A 21,866-nucleotide genomic window follows, 5' to 3' on the forward strand; every position below is an offset into this window, starting at 1 on the left:
TAATGCACATTTTTGGGGAAGAAATTTTCAAAATCAGTTTTTTACATTTGATTTTTCATTTACAGAAATGTTACCACCAGTGATGGTACTTTTACCAAAACCTATGCCACCCTTGGGTATTTATGAATAAAACCCAATCTATTTCGTAACGTGGTCAATAAACTATTAAAACGTAAAACTTACAAAAAATGACACAAACAACTTATTATTATTATTATTCTATATGCTAAAAACTAACTAAATTTAAAACACACAAAAATAAAAAATAAAAACTCTTAGGTTTACTGTAATAATTACTTGAAAACAAAAACAAATGTTATGTACTAAAACAATATATAGAGACAAAACTTTAAGAAAAAGGCTATACTTAAAAATAAACAAAAAAATTTAGAACTTAGTATGTGGCAAAAATACTTAAAACCAAAAAATAACTTGAAAAAAGGAGCAGAAATGTTAAAGATAAAAGAGAAATGCTTGAATAAAATAAAAGGGATTTTAAGGTTTTTATTTAAGTTTTAGACAAAAAGTTTTTAATAAAATTCTACATAGTAGTCCTACGATGCAAGAACTTGTCGTTAAAGCGAAATTATTCAATCTCCAGTTCAAACGCAAAGTTTATTTTATAATGCCTAAAAGCATGCTTCTAAAATATCATATAGAAGTTTAATAGTTAAAAGTATAGCGTTAAGAGTGTTAATTTGCTTATGGTGTTTTCTATAGAAATTACTTTTTAATATTAATAAAATAATTTAAAAGAATTTTCTTAATTATCTAAATGACTAGATCTCAAATTTAAATCGTTCTTAGGAAAACACATTTCCAAAGTATGCTTCTTAAAATGGCAGCTCTAATAGAGAAAACCCTCAAATCTTTAGATCTTTAAATAAGAAAATTTTAATGAATTTCTTTAAATGGCATATTGATTACATCTTAAGTTCATTTATGTTATTCTCAGAAAAATACATACAAATGCCTAAAAGTATGCCTTTTACTTATTACATATTACATAAACTGAAAAGAGCATAATATTAGGTGAGACATACAGTTCTATATGAGAAGACACTCAGTTCATTTTCATTAAAAAGAAACTAACTAATTTGACAAATTATTAAATTTCAACTACAAACCCACAATTCTTAAGAAAATGTGTTATAAATTCCTTAAAGTATGCTTTATATTTATCGAGAAATGCGAATAGAAACAACTAAGCAAATCTTGAATATGAATTTTCAAGCAAAAGTAATTGTTATTATAATCATAATTTGTTGCAGTTACACATTCCAAAATGTATGAAAGTAATAAAATAAGAAAGAATGAAATATTAAAAAAATTCTCTCCAAAAAGATTGCATACTTTAAGGTATGGAAAGCTAAGCTTATTAGGAAGTTTTAAACAACAATTTATTTTTAATAAATAAACTGATTTATATCCTAATTAAGGTGAAAATTAAAGAAAAAATTTTGCATTTTTTATAAAAGTTATAATGTTCATAAAAAGTTCCCTGAAACTATGCTCTGCTTTTAAATTTCTCAAGAGTTTTTGTGAAAAAGAGTAACAACTTCATATCAACCTTAAAATCTCTTTTAACAGAACGTAAAAAAATATTTAATAGAAAAAAAAAAACAAAAGTTAAATGTGTGATGTTGACAAATTTAAGATAAAATAAATTGAAAAAAATATGTTAAATTATATAAAATTAAAAATACTATTAGTTAATAAGTTTTTGAAATAGAGAAATTAGTTTAATATAAACACATAACTAAACAAATAATAAAATTATTTAAATAATAATACTGAGTGAGCAAAATTATAAAAAAAAGAATTACAATACAAAATATAACAAGTTTAAGGGCTGAGTAAAAAACATATATATATAGAGACCTTAAAAAAAGCGAAATTACTAGATTTCTCAAAGTTAAAAAGAAAAATTGATATTTAAACAAAATTAAATTTTTAGAAAAATTTTCAGTTAAAAACAAAATTTTTGAACTTTTGTTTTCGTTTGAATTTATGTTCTGAATAATTAAAATGTGTAATTAACGGTAGAAAGCTGCTCTGAGGGAAGAGCTTTTATATTTTAATCAGTTATCGACAAGGAGTTAATGGTTTCTCTCTCTGATTTGTTTAGTTGTTTTTATACATGTGTAAGCTTAAGTATGTGTGAAAGCAATAGAGCTCATGAGAGATCATTTTGGCGTTAGCAGTTCTAAATCAGTCATAGGCAGAGAGTGACAAAAGTCTCTCTTTTAAGTTTTATAAGATTTTTATACGCATGTGAGCTTACAAGTATGAAAGCAAGAGAGCTTTTGAGAGATTACTTGATTAAAATAAGTGAATCATAAGTATAGTTTCTGCAATAATTTTCAAAACATTTTAAAATTTTCTAAAAAATCTTTTGAAAGCGTTATAGTTTTTTTTTTAATTTTTTTTGCAAAATTAAAGAACAAGGAAAAGTTAATTAATAATTTATATTTAATTTTTTTAATTAAAAAATAAACCAAATAAATTTAAACGGGTAAAGCAAATTTGAAAAAAAGTAAATTAAACAACAGCCAAAACACTTAAAATCATGTTAAAAGCCTACAAAAGTTCTAATTGTTTTCTAAATTGATCAAAAAACTTCTCACTAACATAACCAACACAAACATAATTTATAATTTTAAAAACTATATAATATCATTCCTTAAAAACAGATTTTTTTAAACAAAAATTCTCTAGAAATTAAAAACTCCAGGCAAATAGGTTTGAAGAACCCAAAAGCATTTACCAAAATATTTTTTTTATTTTTTCTAATTTATTAAACAAACTAAAATTTAAAAGTTAAAATTTTATAATTTAAAATATTTAAAAAATTTTACATTATTTCCCGTTAAAAAAAAGAAAACATTGCTTAGTTTTAGGCGCTTTAGAAACCATAACAAACAATTTTTTATTATTTTTTTTCTTACAAAAAAGCACAAGTTTCAAATAAATATTAAAAAATTTCAAATAAATATTAAAAATAACACAAAAAATTGTAAAATGAAAATTTCTCTTTAGCAAGAAAAAAAAGAAAATCTCATAATTAACAACTTTATGTCGTACATGCTTTACAACAGAGCCCCAAAAGTATGCTACGATTTTTTTTACTAACTAACAAACTTGAAGTTTTCATTTTACGATAAGTATTATTAACAAAAAATACTAAAATAAAATAAAAATAAAACTTTAACAAATAAAATTTCATGTAGAATTAAGAATAAAAAAAAACTTATTAAAAAACAACATACACAAAACAAAATTAAGCAAATGTATTTTTAGTCAAATATTAAAAAAACATATATATTGTTGGTGTCTATTTAACTACAAAAAATATATACAAATATTAAACATATTACCAATTATTAAAAATAAATAAATTTCTTTAAAATAATTAAAAAATGCTTATTGTTGAAAACTATTTAAAGTGAATATAAGAAAAGTTTAAAAAAAATTTAAAAAATAAAAAAAAAAATAATAAAAAAATTAAAAAACTTACACAAAAAAAATTATAAAACTTTAAAAAACTTACAAAAAAAAAAAAAAGAATTAAATGTTTTGCTTAACTTTATTGTTGTTATACTAAAACTATATATTTCTTTATAATAAATTATTAATATTAACATATAAAACATATTAAAATAATCTACTAACAAAATGTTATAAATAATACAAAATAATGACTTGTGTTTTTATAAACAAAATTTTTTACTTAATTATGCAAAATTGTTAACTGTTAATAGTTTTTAAAAGCGTCTTTAGCTAAGCAATAAAAGTAAGAATTTGTAATTTTTAAAGTAAAGAAGAAATTTTAAATGTAAACAAAAAGGATTTTTACAAAATTTTGTATTTTATATGTTAACGAAACTTATATTATTAAATTAATTATATCAAAAAAGATCCTTTTCAAAATTATACTAAGCAATGTGAGAGTAATCAAATTGAACATTTCAGTTAAAAGAGAAATAATCTGAACATGAATTACTCTTTTCATTTAGATTTGCAGAATAACAATGACTAATAAGACACTCTTACTTTAAAGTAAAGCAAACATAAATCCTCTCTTTAAAGTATAATAAACTGAGTCTTTATGTTTTCACAAAAAAATTAAAGATGAGACTAAAACACTCTTTTTAAAATGAGAATAAACTATGCTTTGGATTTAACTTAAAAACTAGTTAAAAAAGGCAGTATATGCTTCTCTCTTTTGAAAGCAGGCATCTGCAGAGAGACATAAATAAGCTCTTTGACTACTGACGGCTGAAAGTCATAAATAAGCTCTCTAAATAGACTAGAGACATTGCAAGAGAAATATTTTGCACTTAAAAAAAATAGTTAAAAAGTAGAAAGAATTGAGTCTTTATCTTTTCACAACAAAAATGAAAGATGAGACTAAAGAACATGTCGCTCTTTTTAAAAGGAGAATAAACTTAGCTTTGGTTTTAACTTAAAAACTAGTTAAAAAGTATACAGAATAAAAATGCCGTATATGCTTCTCTCTTTTGAAAGCAGACATCGGCAAAGAGCCATAAATAAGCTCTTTGATTGCATTTTGATTTTCTAAATGTGTGCTCAAGCTGTGAAAGCATGAGACATTACATACATTACAAGAGAAATCTTTTACCTAGTGTTAAAAAAACTAGCTAATAAGTATACTGAATACAAACGCCGTATATGCTTCTCTCTTTTCAAAGCGGACAACGGCAGAAAGCCATAAATAAGCTCTGTAACTTCTTTTTGTGATTTTCTCAATGTATCCTTGAGCATGTATGTGAAAGTAAGAGATATTACAAGAGAAATCGTTTTTACTTAAAAAAGCTAGTTAAAAATTATACAGAATAAAAAGGCCATATATGTTTCTCTCTTTTCAAAGCAGACAAGGGCAGAGAGCCATAAATAAGCTCTCTGACTTCTTTTTGCGATTTTCTAAATGTGTGCTCATGTTATAAAACAAGTATCGACAGGAAGTGGCAAATGAGCTCTGTCATATATTTAGGTTACATGTGAGCATGTCAGAGCTCTTTGCTGATACAAGTTTGAAAGAAATTTCATTGAATTAAACAAAAATCTTAAAGAGAAAAGAAAATTTTTTTCAAAGTGTAAATTTTTTATCTCATTTTGCATGATGTACTAAAAGCTTGAGAACACTGTAAAGCATTTGTTAGTATAATAACTTGCACTAATACATGTCCAACTTGTTCAAAGTACATCATCAGGCAGAGAGTGCTTGTTAAGCTCTCTTACTTGTTTTGTTTGTTTTTAAAATATGAGTGAGATTACGTACATGAAAGGTAAGAGATCAAGAGAGCACTGTTCTACATCAGACAGAGAGTGCTAGTTAAGCTCTCATACTGGTTTTGTTTATTTTAAACAAATGTGAGATTACGTGGAAGGTAAGAGATCAATAGAGCTCTTTACCTACATCTGCTATAAATGAATGAGTTTATAAATATAATTCAATTATTAAAAAAACTCTTACTGAAACAAAAGAGAAAATTTAATAAAATGAAGTAATTTTAAACAATGAATATAACTTAAAGAGAGCTAAAGTGAGAGCCTAAAACTTGTGCTTTTAATGTTTGTAAAGAACGGTAAACAACTTAAACCCATACATGAGAGCTTAGATTTATAGCTTTTAAAGTTTTTAATTGAGAAGGATTTATGTTTTACATATAGTTTTTTCATATTTAAAATGAGTTATTGCAAAAATCCTTTTAAAATTTACATTAAATCTTGTTAAAATTTTCTAAAAACTTTAACTTTTAAAATTAAGTTTAATTAAAAATAAAACTTATTTTCGAACAAAACACCTTAAATAAAAACAAGAGCTAAAATTTACTGGAATTCAATAAATTATTACTACCGGTTGTTAAGGACAATTTAGAAACAATTTATTAAAACTTACACACATAGCAGCATAGACATACAAACATATATTTATGGTATTTAAAACATTATTAAAATAAAAAACTAAACTTATTATAAAGAAACATTACACTAAATCAGCCTAAAATCAAAAATATTTAAAACAAAATAAATCATTAAAAAAACCTCAATATTTAGCAAAAAATATTTAACAAAGAGTAGAAGTATAATTAAAAAGAAAAAATATTTAAAACAGAAAACAGCAGAGAAAAATAAAGTAAAAAAACAAATTGAAACCACCGTTTAAAGAGAAAACAATTTATTTACAGCAACAAACCTACAACAAATAAAATATTTAAGTTTATTTTTTTACACAAAAAGCATACAAAAATATTTAATTTATATTATTTTATACACAAAATTAAAAATACAAATACAGACACACAAATACCAACATAAAATTATATTTTAAAGGAACTTGATAAAAAAACAGCCAAAACTTAAGAGAAAATTTATAAAAACAGCACTTAAGCAAACAGAAAGTTATTTAGCAAATAAATAAACTTAAGAAAATAAAAAAATTAAAAACACAAAAGCTCAGTCAAAAAAAGGTAAACAGAAAATATAATAAAAATATCAATAATACTTATTTATAAAGAAATAAAATTAAATTAAGTAAAATTATTAAAAAAAATAATAAAAAAATTGTTGTTATTCTTGAATAGTTTATAAATATATTTTATGTTAAGTCTATATTATATTTAAATAAATAAATAAAAAAATATTTAACAAAATACTAAACTTACCACCACTAAGAGAAAACCTTAAATTAAAACAAAAACAAACTTCATACTCCTCTAAAAAAATTCCTTTAAATAAATTCAATAATTATAAATAGAATAAAATAAAGCAACTTAATTGATCCTTTATCTCATACTTATTAAAATTAATTCTACCTTTTATCCTCTCCCCGCCCACAATATAAACCTTTTCTCTGAAAAACACCCATTTACTTTTAAATACTTATAATTAAAATAATAATAAAAATGTATTTAAATACAGTTAATTATTAAGTTTAATTACAAGACCGACAGAAAAAGCAAAAAAAAAAAAAAATAATAATTAAACAAAAAAAAAAAAAAGATATTTAGTATAAAACATAAAATGTAGACTGTATTAAATAAAAACCACAAAATAATAAAAAAAATATGTCATTAAAAAAAATTACCAACAAATTATTAAAAATTACAAAAAAAAAAAACAAATAAAATGCTTTAGTCAAGCTGTTATTATTGATAAAAAGGCGATTATTTGATGATTAGAAATCTATTAAATACATATACATTCAAATATATATTAAAAGAAAATACAAAAAAAAAAAAAAAAAACAAATTAAAACACATATATAATAAAACAAATTTTATTTAAAAATAATAAAAATTAAAAAAAAACAAATGAAATGTGAAAATTATTAAAAAGTACAATAAATATTAAAAAGAAAGTGCGTAAAAAACAGGTGTTTTCTTTTGGGAGGGTTTATGTTAGAGTTGTCATATATCTTGGATTTAATCATTCAAGATATTTATAGTTTGCTTAATTTTTATAAAATTTATGTAATTTTCTCAATTAGATGCATGCATACTTGGTTACTCTACCCCACTATAGTGGGGTAGGGTAGGCAAGCAGCACTCAAGGCCTAACTTTCGTATGAAGTTAGGTCGGGTGTTGTGATGGACTGTGTGTCCTCATTGAACGAACATGGTAAACACAACAAATTAACAATATGTTGGGTACTCGGCCATGAAGGTCATTCTAGCAACGAACGAGCGGACTGCTTAGCAAATAGAGGCGCTCATCGCCCACTTATCGGCCCTGAACCATTCTTTGGTATCCCACAAGGTTACGTCAGACAAAGATGCGTATCGTGGTCGAATCGGAATTTGCTCGCCACTTGGAGGCAAATAACAAATAGATGACCAATAGCTTAATCACGCTTTCAAGAGCGTGATTAAGCTCTAGGAGACGCCACATCGAAGCTATGCAGATTTTGTGGCTGTCAGGAGCAACCTCAGAACATATATTGTGCAATTGTCCAACACTAAGGACTCGTCGAGAATCTTAGGTGCAGCAACACTAGCCCCGAAGAATATATTCAACCTCTTACCAATCAAACCTGTTATTTTAATACGTGAATTAAACCTGTTATGGTGAACCCATGGACTGCATAAAAAATCCAAAACAGGGTCGCAGTGCTTAGGGCTCTCTATAATCTAATCTAAGGATTAGCAATTTTCCAACTTTAGGATATAATATCTCGAAAACTGAATGCTGTTGTAGTAATTCTGAGGCCAGATTCCAATATATGATTAACATCGGTCCTTTATTTCACCTAGTCCCCATACAACTGAAGTACCAATATTCGTAAGGCGTCAAATCAATGATCTAAGGTATTATTTCCAAAAAACACATACACAGCAATAGTTTTCAAAGTTATTCAAGTGTAAAGTGATTATATTTAGTCCGAGAAGGAGGTGGCCAACACTCATTAATTTTTGTGTCATTACTGAAGAAGACTAGCGTCAAATTAGGTCAAATTTGGTCTTAAATAAAACTTAATTGTAAAGATTTTGAGAGATCCTACTATATAATTAATATAATATTCGGACCTCCGTTTCATGGGGCCTAAATGAACTAATAGACCGATTTCAAGCAAATTTAATAAGGTTCGCACTTTTATCAAATTTAATTGAATTATCATTGAAATTGCAACCTGTACTTTGATTAAATAAAGGGTGTACATGGACGGAAGAACGACAGACAGACAGTTGGACCGACACGGCTTAATCGTAATGTAGGTTATAAAAAGATACCACTAGAATCATGTAGTATATTTGAGCAAACCTCTTATAGAAAAAAAAAAAATCAAAAAGAAGAAGAACGAAAAATCACTAAAAAGATCTCTTTAATAGATTTTTCATTCCATCAGAATCCTAAACATATGTCTGATTTTATTATAGAGTTCAATAATTTAGAAAATCTAAAAAGTACCAGTTGAAGAAAGAAAACGTACCAAAGAGTCCCATTTCATAGATTTTCACATCGCAAAAAATCAAAAAAGTACCAGTTGAATGTCGAAAAAGTGCAAAGAACTTCTATTTTATAGATTTTCTTGCAATAAGTAAGCTGCGTGTTTAATTTTGCCTTTCTAGGTTCAATATTTTAAAGAAAAACAAAAAGTACTAATTGAAGAACGAAAAAAGTACCAAAGAGTTCGCTTTTATAGATTTTCATTCTATCAGGATCCTATATGTCTGATTTCGATAATTCAGAAAATCTAAAAAGTATCAGATGTATAACGAAAACATACCAAAAAGATCCATTTTATAGATTTTCGTTCAATCCACATGCTGCTTGTTTAATTTTGCATTTCTAAATTCAATATTATAGAAAATTTTAAAATTAAATTTTGAAAAATGAAGAAGTACCAACAAGTTCCCTTTTATATATTCACATTTTCTCCGGGCTCTACATGATTAATTTCATGTTTCTAGATTCAATATTATAGAAAACACAAAAAGTACCTTTTGAAGAACGAAAAAGTACAAAAAAAACGGACTTGGAACCGGAGTTACCCTATTAGCTTATTTAGTATAATTAAATATACCAATTTTTCAAATTTTCTCAAAATTGTCTCATTGAGTTTGAATAAAATTAAATTTCCCGTTTTCCCCCCTTTCGTAACTTTTTCCTTCTCATTATTGAAATAAAATTTATATTTCAAAAAGTAGTAACATCGTTAAGTTGTTAATAAGCAGAAGACAATGTTTTATGAAATAAGTACCAACATTATGTACAATTTTCACCCCTTAAACGTCCGACTATCCAAAAAGTATTTAATTTATATTTCTATTTCATCGATAAGTTAGGAATGAATTAAAAAAAGGTATTTTAAAAGATGCATGGGGTGTAAAAAAGGACCAAAATATAGCTTTTAACTGTTTACTCCCTAAAAGGGGCAAATTGGGGCAAACCTTTTTAGTTTAGGAAATATGAGTCTACCGTTTTTACCGCCTAAACATTTGAATTTACAAAAATCGATTTGTCAGGAGACCAATCTCCAGTCCATATTTCAACTTTCGTTTCGTCGTTAGAATTTTATATTATATAGATTTGTAAAAAACTTTTTGAAAGTCGTTTATTAAATAAGTTAATTGGTATTGTTCTTGGACAAAAAAAAAAAAAGCGTATGTGCCAAATTTCATCCAATTATCTTGAAAATGGCGACCTGTGCATTGCTCACAAGTTTTACATGGACAGCCAGCCAGTCAGACGGACGAATGGACATGGCTTAATCGACCCAGCAAATTGGTATACATTTAGGTGGGTAAAGGACGAATATTTTTGTGCGTTACAAACATCAGTACAAACCCAATATACCCTTAGGGTAAATTTAAGTTCCTTTTATACAATCTGTTTTATAACTAAAACAAAATTAATTCAACGGGTCGAATTACTTTGAGGTATTTGAGTAATTTACCTTGGAAGTTTGGACCATATGTAAATATATACATATTTTCTCTCCTTTATTGCAGCTTAACGTTATACTGTTAATAAAAAAGCTTTTCATAAAAGTTATAATAAGTTTGCTAATAAAATTTAAGCTTTATTATATTTAATAATTATAAAAACCCTCCCTTTCTCTAAAAATAAATCTAGTTTACATAATTTATGGCAATATTTATAGTTTTTATAGCAATAGCATTTAGCTTTAATCTTTTACAAAACTCTTATAGCATAATTTTGCTGAATTTAGATGCTATAAGTTTAACATAAATGTTAAACAGTTTGAAAACTATTGTATATGTTTAACAGTCAGTGTTAAATAAGAGCAATAAAAAGCTAAATATTATAGCAAGGTTTATGTATTCAATAATATTTAAGAGCGGAAATTGCAAAAGCTCATTTCCCCTGAAAGTTTAAGAGCCTGAGCTTTATGTTAAAGAAAATTTAACATAAATATAAAATTTATTATTTTCCAGTAGTACTTACATACGTATTCCTTTTTCATTCTTTACAAGGATTATTTCCAGAATATCAGTTTATATTAATCTTTTTTAATTCGAGAGAACTTGGTCCATTATTTATTCAATCCCTCATAAAGGAGAACTTTAAAATGGCCTCCTGAAAAGTAGAAAACCAACTTATGTGCTTTTGCCTCTGTCACAGATATTTTAATTTAGTCACATACTTTAGGGGAAATACCCTTGAAATAATAAAGCTTTATGTTAAGAAAAATTCAACACAATTTTTAAGGGGAAATAACATGAGTTCCACTTATAAAATTTTATAAGTAATGTTAAAAATAACTAATCCGTCAAATTTTAATATGCCCTAATGTCCATTAAACTATCATTTTTTTCATTTTTTTATTTTTTGGTGCCTTCGTTTATTTTTGGAACATTTAACAATTAACTCACAAAAAAATTTAATGACTTCTTTAAATTAGTTGTTTTAATCTGATATTTACTTGTTTTTTTATTGAAAAAAAATTCGAAATTGGATCTGAATTTATCTTTTATAGTTCATTTCTTACATTGTCATTTAAATACCTTTGTGGCAGGAAACTATAGTTAAAGTATTGTAGGGAAGACCAATAAAAGGTTTTCATATAAAAATAACTAAAACTCTAAATATTATATTCTTTCCTCCAAATTTAACCCAGTAAGTATTTTTTATAAATAGTTTAAAAATTTGTTAAAAATTAATAAAATAATTAAAAATAAATAAAAAATCCATATATATTTTATATCATGAGCAAAATCGTTGTAAGGTTAGGTTAGGTTGATAGGAGGATGTATGTAACTGAAATCCGAAGAAATACACCTAGGCCACAATCTGTCCTGTTGTGCGCTCCTCTTCATGGAATATGTTTGTTGGTAAAAACAAAACTTTATATATTTAGTATTCACTGAATGTATGATGTTCAGAAACTCAGTTTCCTGGTAGTAATTCCTAAGCATTTTCCGATCAGTGTTCGTGAGAGATGTTATATCCGGAATAGTATCAATACCATGATATTTGGATCTAATTTCGGCGAAAGCTTGACAATGACAAAGAAAGTACTCCAGAGTTTCACTGTCCTCTCTACATACATATGTATATGCTCTACATTCGTCTGAATCCGCACGTCCAATTTTGTATAGCTGTGCCCGTAATCCTGTCTGCTAATTCAGAATACGTACCATAATACTAACTTTAGACTTGCTCTAGTTAGGGTGACCCCATGGGATCTTTGAGCTTCTGCCCACCGTTTTGTTATTCCAAGAGGCCTTATGGATTTCTCTTTTGAAATCTGGCCCTCGTTGCGTCAAATGGTTTTGCATTCGTTAGGTTAACTACCTCCAGCAAGTACATTCGCTCTTTCGTTGCCGATTACGTCCAAGTGGAATGGTACCCATATGATGTAAACCTTACCTCTGCGAGAGTATTCGGTTAGAGCTTTCTTACAATAACTGCCTTCTGGGTGTCAGCAAATATGGCGTCATATTTATTTAATTCCAATTTACGCATCCTTTATTGCTCGGACTTCTGCCTGGAAGCTTGTGTTGTGATTAGGTAAACGGTGGTATATTTCTGTGTCTTCAATATAGAACCCCATTTTGTCACCTAATTTAGCGTCATCCGTGTAGCAACTGATTCCTACGGGTATTTACCCTAATGTTCTGCTTGACCAAGACATTATATCTGAGATCAGCGTTTCAAATTTTCCGACATTGTCTGTGTCGGGTAAGCGATCGGACACGTTTATTGGTTGGCGTAGTACTCATGACACCACTTATACCCAAGCAGCATGTACGCTAAACTACTAGTAGTAGTTTGATCTACTCTAAAGAAGTCCACCAGATTATTGAAGCACAAGCTAGAATTGGTATCATAGTAGGACTAAGGCTGCATTTCATACCTATGGTTGTCATACACAGTGCACAGCACTAATGTGCCTTGTTGATCCTATCCTCTATGTGATGTAAAAATTTTAATTTCCTATCAAGGATTATAGATTTCCGTCTTCGTTAACATTGATGCCTCACGGTTGAGGCCAGCTCCAATCCGTATTCAGAGTCTCACATCTTCAGCTATTCTACACAAGTAATATGGATCCTTTCACTTTGGCAGTATTACGACATCATCTGCATAGCAGAGAGGTCTAAGTTTTTTCTCGGTTAGATTCCTTTGGAGGCTATTAGTCATGGTAACCCAGAGTAAAGAGGAAAAATGATTCCCATTTGTCATAATATGTCGTATATAGTCACATGCCTGCAAATTACACTTGTTTACAACGAAATAGAATATTGATCAAGTGAAACGGAGGGTCATTTCCTTTACCCTTACCAAAGGAAGTAACAAGGTTAATGTACTTTATTAAGACCTATAATTGCATGAGTGTTACTGTTCTTTAAAAAACATTGTTTCATTAATGTCAAAATTTTCATAAATATTGATCACATAAATTTTCATGCTATAATAGATTTTTTGTAAGAAATAAACTCGATTATAGATCCTTAAAAAAGCTTTAACTGGAAAAAACTTTTCAAATTACGATTTAGTGAAGTGATTTCCGTACAAGAAGTTTTTCCCATGATTTAGGCAAAACGTTCTTGAAATGTAAATAGGAGATAAATTAAAAATTTATTATTTTCTGCAAACCTTGAATAGATTCCGATTCATTTTCTTTTGTTTAAATTCAAACTGTGTAGGCCATTTAGAAGTCGTTTTAAACAGTTATTTACTGCTTCTGCAAATCGAGTCTTATTTCTTTGCCCCACCTCTCTTTAGATGTGCGTCAGTTTTTTTATGTTATTTTAACATTTTGTAGTTGTTTGCAGATTGTCACATTTGAAATATTGCAAATGTTATTAAACATGTACATAAGTATGTAAGGATATGTTTGGTGTATGTTTAAATGATTTTCAAGTTCACAATTTATGTTCGTATAGTGCGTATTGAGCTCTGTTTCAAAATGTTAACAACTTTTAGTTACATCATAATTAAGTCACAAGAAGAACGGACAGCGGTTGTTTAGTGTTGGATGAAAAGAATAAATTACCAAAAAAAAAAAAAGAAAATAGGCTCAAGAATAAAAAATAGTTTTTAACTCTAAAATAAAAAGTGCTGCAACAAACATATTAAGTAATTAAAAAGTTTCTTTTATTATTAAGAAATTCATAAATATCAAAGTTTTCTTTTTACCCAGAAAAATATAAATTCTCTCAATTGTTGTGCAGAAATTTTCTCTAAAATAAACAAAAGAAAAAAAAATTAAGAAAAATCCCGTTTCTGTGTTCCCAAAATAAATGAACGTATGTATGTATGTACGTTTACAAAACACGTGGTTTGCAGATTTTACCCTAGAACTGTGAAGTGTTTTTTTTCTTGTTTTTGCTGGAAATTCTGTTTGTTTACATTCGTTCTTTTATACCCAGTTAAAATTGTATTGCGTATACGGTCAACGAACATGTAAAACTATGTAGCAAGCAGATTATAATTGACAAAAAAAAGCAATAAGAGCAGGAAAAAAATAAATCTTATTTATTTCAAAAGCAGTTAGAAAAAACTTAACAATAGCAAAAAAAGTTGTAATGGCATTTACAACCACCCACACACAGCAGTAATATTTGTTTCGTTTTTTGTCTTTGCATTATAACATGTGCATGAAAATACCCGGAAGGAGAGAGAGTTTCATACATAACAACATAAATAGAGCTTAATAAAGTAAAAAGGCCTATTGAACCAGGAAGAGAGAATAATGACTATTATACAGTAAAAGAGATACAGAAAAAAAGGAACCTTGTGTTGTTTGTTATAAAAACTCAACATTATTTAAGTTAACCTACGCAAAATAATAAAAATAAAGTGAGGTTAACTTTAGCTATTAAAATCGCTTAAAGTTTTTACCAGCTACCAAAAATATGCAGTTTCTGACATTCCTTTGTAACGTATAAAAATAATATTGATGATAATTTGTACCTTTATTTTTCTCGAATTGAGAAAAAAATATTCAACAAAGCCCTATCTATAGTCTAGTTTATAGTATATATAGTATAATATATAGTCTTGTCTATAGTCTAGTCTATAGTCTAGTCTATAGTCTTGTCTATAGTCTTGTCTATAGTCTAGTCTATAGTCTAGTCTATAGTCTAGTCTATAGTCTAGTCTATAGTCTAGTCTATAGTCTAGTCTATAGTCTAGTCTATAGTCTAGTCTATAGTCTAGTCTATAGTCTAGTCTATAGTCTAGTCTAGTCTATAGTCTAGTCTATAGTCTAGTCTATAGTCTAGTCTATAGTCTAGTCTATAGTCTAGTCTATAGTCAAGTCTATAGTCAAGTCTATAGTCAAGTCTATAGTCTAGTCTATAGTCTAGTCTATAGTCTAGTCTATAGTCTAGTCTATAGTCTAGTCTAGTCTAGTCTAGTCTAGTCTAGTCTAGTCTATAGTCTAGTCTATAGTCTAGTCTATAGTCTAGTCTATAGTCAAGTCTATAGTCAAGTCTATAGTCAAGTCTATAGTCTAGTCTATAGTCTAGTCTATAGTCTAGTCTATAGTCTAGTCTATAGTCTAGTCTATAGTCTAGTCTATAGTCTAGTCTATAGTCTAGTCTATAGTCTAGTCTATAGTCTAGTCTATAGTCTAGTCTATAGTCTAGTCTATAGTCTAGTCTATAGTCTAGTCTATAGTCTAGTCTATAGTCTAGTCTATAGTCTAGTCTATAGTCTAGTCTATAGTCTAGTCTATAGTCTAGTCTATAGTCTAGTCTATAGTCTAGTCTATAGTCTAGTCTATAGTCTAGTCTATAGTCTAGTCTATAGTCTAGTCTATAGTCTAGTCTATAGTCTAGTCTATAGTCTAGTCTATAGTCTAGTCTATAGTCTAGTCTATAGTCTAGTCTATAGTCTAGTCTATAGTCTAGTCTATAGTCTAGTCTATAGTCTAGTTCTATAGTCTAGTCTATAGTCTAGTCTATAGTCTAGTCTATAGTCTAGTCCTATAGTCTAGTCCTATATGTCTTAGTTATAGTCTAGTCTAATAGTCTAGTCCTATTAGTCTAGTCTATAGCTAGTCTATAAGTCTAGTCTATAGGTCCTAGTCCTATAGTCTAGTCTATAGTCTAGTCTATAGTCTAAGTCTAGAGTCTAGTCTATAGTCTAGTCTATAGTCTGTCTATAGTCGAGTCTATTAGTCTAGTCTGATAGTCTAGGCTATAAGTCCTAGTCTATAGTCTAGTCTATAGTCTAGTCTATAATCTAGTCTATCGTACCTATAGTCTGTAGTCCTTATTGTAGTCTATGTCTATAGTCTAGTCCTATAGTCCTGAGTCTACCAGTCTAGTCTATAAGTCATGGTCTATAGTCAGTCTATAGTTCGATTAGTCTTAGTCTAGTCTATAGTCTTAGTCCTATAGTCTAGTCTAGTAGTCCTAGTCTAGTAGGTCTAGTCTAATAGTCTAGTCTATAGTCTAGTCTATACGTCTAGTCCTATAAGTCTAGGTCTATAGTCTAGTCTATAGTCCTTAGTCTATAGTCTAGTCCTATAGTCTATCTTTATAGTCGATCCTATAGGTTCTAGTCTAATAGTCTAGTCTATAGTCTAGTCTAGTCTATAGTCTAGTCTATAGTCTAGTCTATAGTCTAGTCTATAGTCTAGTCTATAGTCTAGTCTATAGTCTAGTCTATAGTCTAGTCTATAGTCTAGTCTATAGTCTAGTCTATAGTCTAGTCTATAGTCTAGTCTATAGTCTAGTCTATAGTCTAGTCTATAGTCTAGTCTATAGTCTAGTCTATAGTCTAGTCTATAGTCTAGTCTATAGTCTAGTCTATAGTCTAGTCTATAGTCTAGTCTATAGTCTAGTCTATAGTCTAGTCTATAGTCTAGTCTAGTCTATAGTCTAGTCTATTGCCTAGTCTATAGTCCAGTCCAGTCTGTAGTCTAGAACAGACAAAATTGTTTAATCGCCAATAAGACCACACTATCTTTTACAATGCCACACACATCCATGTGACTTCAGCCATTAACATTCCTACACACTCACAGACACATAAAACAACCGGTTTGTTTACAAATTTAACATCATGAGAGCAAACACACTAACGGTATTTTAAAATGAGAATAAAATGACGAGAGAGTAAACGAAAATGTTGTTTTTCTTTTCCAACTGTTAAAAGATGTATTTAAAAACCCTAAACAGCATCCTTGCTAAGAATAGTAGTCCAGTGGTGTTAAATTTGTTTGTGTGTGTCTTTCATCACAGCAGCTCGGTTGTAGGTTCGTTAACGTAAATTTTGTTTGTAAGGGCGTTTGTGTATAGAGTTTTGCTTTCCTTTTGGCATAGAATGTGAACGTCGCTGATGATGTTAGTGCTGGCTGTGGCGTTTAGTAGTAGTTGGCATCGTACGCTTATAAGTAACGGGAAAAAGACACACAAATTTCAAATTTAGTTTAGAACGTGGGCTTGAACGAGATGGTTCGCTTTTAGTCTTATAAAATAATCAGAAAAAAAATCAAAAACGTTTCATATAGAAAAAGTATTTATTGAGAAAAAATATATCTGTGTAAAGAAATTTCTGAAAAATTTAAATCTTTGTCGAGCTATTTTAAATACAGCTTTGCTGCATTCCGCTATTGATATAAAATTCTTCAAAAAAAATTATAAAAGAAATATAACAAATAAATATCTATAGTAATATTTTTTTTCTGGCAACTATAAGGAAAAAATTTTATAAGAAAAAAAAAAAAAAAAACGTTTTATCTCTTTTTTCAAAAGCCAGCCACAGTGAAGAAAAATAAATAGAAAAGTTGGCAAAATAAGCTAGTAGTATAATAATAATAAGAAAAAAATGAAATGAAAATTTGTTATGGAAAATGCAATGAAGTGTAAAGTGAATTTATTTTGAAAATAAATAATCCTACAATATCAACTTCTTATAAATCTACAACAAAACAGCAAGTGCTAGTCAAAAAAACGGAAAACTTATTAAAAACCAGCAGAAATAAGAAAAAAAAAGTATGAAGAAATTTTTATCTTTATAAAACCAATTTTTGTTTTTTCATATTTTATAATAAATTTAGTTATTAATTATATGTTTATATAGGTATATTAAGGCTAATTTTCCCTTAGCTTTTGAATATATTGGAGGTTGCTTATATTTTACTTTTCAGTGTTTTTTTTTTTTTTTGCTTAAAGAAGTGCGTTTAAAACAAAATCTAGTACACACTACTTGTTCCATTTTAACCTTAATAACAATTATAGTAGATCAAGTAGAGAAGAATAAACTACAGACTTCGTTTTTTTCAATTTTTCCACTATTTATATTGGTTAAACTTTATTTTTTTTCTATTGTTTTGGCATCGAGTTTTGTATTTTTTTAATGTGAAAAATTAAGTATTAGTTTTGTTATGTTCTATAAATCTTAAGTGCTTGTGGTATTATTTTATTTTTTTATTATTATTATTTTTTTTTAATTTTCTTGTTTAAATGATGCAGAACCAAATGTATTAGTATATAAATTATATATAAACACACAAACATACATAGTTAGAGAAAATAATTTATTTATTATAATAATTTATAGCTTTATTTTATTTTGGGGAGAAATAATGCTTTATATGCAAAAAATTATAATCATAATAATAACGAACATATTGGAATAATAATAAAAAATATTCCATATTACTCATACGTCCTGGTTAGGGGGCAAAAAATAAAACATCTAAGTAAATTTGAAGAAACGTTTGTTTTGTGTTATTTTCTTATTTTCACTAAAAACAATTAAAGAAAATGTTTTAAAATCCAAAAGAGAAGAATGGTATTGTTTGTAAAATTAGGAAAACAATTATTTACAGTTTTACGATACTGAGAGTTAGTCTAAATCTTGTGTCAAATTTTAAATATCTATGGCTTTGAGTATCTGTTTTATTTAAAGTTTTTGTTTTGTAAATTTTTTTCTGATTGAACGATTTTGAATGTAAAATGAACAGATAGATCTATATATGTACATAAGTAAATCGTCCTATAAGTCGAATATTGAGGTTATTTAACTAATGGGATAACTTTTTAATATAGTTTCTCTTCTGATATACATATTGAGTACCTATATAGCATCCGAAATATTTATATTAAATAATTATGGGTTTGTTTTAGAACGAAGTTTTCTCATTTATAATAGAAAATTTTTAAAAAACATGTCTGATAGAACTATTGAAGTTGTGGATCCTTTAGACATCTAGGGTCTTCAGAAAATTTATTTCAAAATAGATACAGGTAGACGGACAGACCGACAGACGGACTTTCAAATTAAGTTTGTGATGCCACAATTACTTCAGGAATTCATTCTAAAGATCATTGTTGTAACTCCAAAGTTCTTGTAAGAAATTATCAATAATCTGGCACTATTCAGATCCCTGTACCTAAATAGTTCAATGAAACACATTCAAATATGAAACAGCTTCAGCTTAAATACAATTAAAAACAAGTAAGAAAGTAAAGTCGGGCGAGGCCGACAAAAATAAAATGTGATTTAGTTTTCATAATAAAAAATTTAAGTTGAATTGTTTCTTGTCTGAAAAATACTTAAGCTTCAAAATTGCGACCTGTAGTTTGAATACAAGGTTTACATGGATGGACGGACAGACGGACGGACAGACAGACAGACAGACAGACAGACAGACAGACAGACAGACAGACAGACAGACAGACAGACAGACAGACGGACGGACGGACATATAATTAACGAAATTTATTCTAATAAAAAAAGTAAAATACTTTAACCCTCAAATACATGAGATCAGCTACAAGAATGGAGACCAAGTTACCCTTATGTAAAAAACGCTGAATAAATTCGACGTTGTTTTTACCAAAAAATAGACCATTTTCTCGAAAACTCTAAAAAAACGTCATGCATTCAGACTACGTTTGAAATAAAATATAATTTTGTGAAATTATTAAAATTTTTATTATATTTTAATAAAAGCTTTTCAAATTTAGATCGTAAAGTTAACAAAAGGTACATATGCTATTTATAAAATCCGCCACAAAGAATATGGTTCGTGTATAGATTTTGAAATTTTGACCTGGCTATGTCCGTCCGTCTGACTATTGAAAGTTTGATAAATCATATAGACCATTTTCTCGAAAACTCTAAAAAAACGTCATGCATTCAGACTACGTTTGAAATAAAATATAATTTTGTGAAATTATTAAAATTTTTATTATATTTTAATAAAAGCTTTTCAAATTTAGATCGTAAAGTTAACAAAAGGTACATATGCTATTTATAAAATCCACCACAAAGAATATGGTTCGTGTATAGATTTTGAAATTTTGACCTGGCTATGTCCGTCCGTCTGACTATTGAAAGTTTGATAAATCATAAATGGGAGGACATAGAGTGATATAATTTTTTACAAATATTCCCCATAAACTAGGCAAATATATTTGCTGTTTAACTTATGTATTTAAAATAGGCTAATGGTAAAAAGTATTGACTCGAGAGGTCTAAAAAGCTAAAGTTTGCCCAAAATTAGTTCTAAAAGTACAAAAATTAAAGAAATTAAATATTACAGAATAATTCCATAGAACAAAAGTACAACGAGTAAGTTCAAAACTATGCATACGAAAACAAGTTGTGGAACTAATCAAATTTTTCTGGGAATTTTTATTTTAAATCTTTGACCTAACAAAAATCAAATTTGGAATAAGGAATCTAGAATGTAAAAATGGAGTACAAGCTCCAATTCAATCAATATTAAGACATTTTTATCAGATGTATCTGTTTTACTTTAAGCAGAAAGACTAGACTAGATTAAATTTTAATTTTTATAAAATTTAAAACATTTTTATACTTATTTTGAACTGATTGAGTTGATTTAAAGTAAACTGTTTAAATTTTTCTAGAGTATCTAGTCCCAAAGGTGTTATTTATATCCTGCGGTTACTAAAATTTATTACTTAATATCTTGTGTTATATTTGTATATTTGATACAAATTTTCATAAATATTTTTATTTTAAACATAAGTTTCCAACATACATGGCATCAATCAAATTATTTTCTTTTCAAACTAGTTTTTTTAATTTAAAACAAAATTTATTATAAATTACTTTTCTTGTTTAGCAATTTTGCCTGAAAATTAAAAAAAAATTCAATTAACAAAATTGTTTAAAACAGTGTATACATTGAAATTAAATTTAAAAATAAATAGTTGTACATACTCATACATACTTTACTATATATTGAGTAAAATGAAACAGAATATATATATATTTTTTTTTGGATAAATCAAAAATGCTCAAGGCTTTAAAGTAATATAACCCGGTAGTTCTGCGGTAGTTGTAACGATTTTATCATAATTTAAGCAAAATATTAGTTTTAGTGGTTTTTAAATTAAAATTATTAAATGATAAGTTTATCCCTCCGCATTACTGTAACACACTAGAGTATCACTTGATTACCCGCTAGGATTACTAATTGCTTTGCAATGAGTGCATACAAGACAAAAAATATTTTAAAAGCTGTCAATCAAGTCTCCGAAAGAGTAACTGGTATTTCTGTTTGTGCATACTACAAGGGTTTAATAATGTGTATGTATTAGTGTATCTTTGTTAAGAGTATATTTTATTTAAATTGCCTGTCATGGCCACTCAGTTCTACAAATATGTGTCATAATGAGTTTGTATTTTCGGGCAGTTGTTGTCTTTTTGGTTTGTTTGTGTTGCAATCAAAAAATTTTAAATTATTTGTTTTAGGTTATAAAATAAAAATATTATTCTATTAATTACAAAAATGTTGTGAAATTTATTTTCGAAAACAAAATATGTTTTTAAATGGAGTTTTCAACAAAGAAATAATGAAGGTTAATAAAGTGTTATAAATACGTTATGAAAATTATAAATAAATATATTTACAACTTGTTCCAAATGCTTGCCAATACTAA

General features: G+C 27.5%; 1 protein-coding gene across 5 annotated transcripts in view; it reads left to right on the plus strand.

Moving 5' to 3' along the window:
- The window catches only part of LOC119605342, a 105,460-nt gene extending 102,169 nt beyond the window's left edge, over positions 1-3,291 (plus strand). For all 5 annotated transcript variants that reach the window (XM_037958383.1, XM_037958382.1, XM_037958381.1 and 2 more), the window contains exon 12: positions 66-3,291. In XM_037958383.1, the coding sequence (XP_037814311.1) occupies positions 66-126 (61 nt within the window). In that variant the 3' untranslated portion in view covers positions 127-3,291. The remainder of the gene's footprint in view (positions 1-65) is intronic.
- Positions 3,292-21,866: the final 18,575 nt, after the last annotated feature.

This window comes from Lucilia sericata, unplaced genomic scaffold (assembly GCF_015586225.1).
Source record: "Lucilia sericata isolate MDLA Ls3-8-SP2 unplaced genomic scaffold, ASM1558622v1 Contig000477F_arrow, whole genome shotgun sequence".
NCBI lineage: Eukaryota > Metazoa > Arthropoda > Insecta > Diptera > Calliphoridae > Lucilia > Lucilia sericata.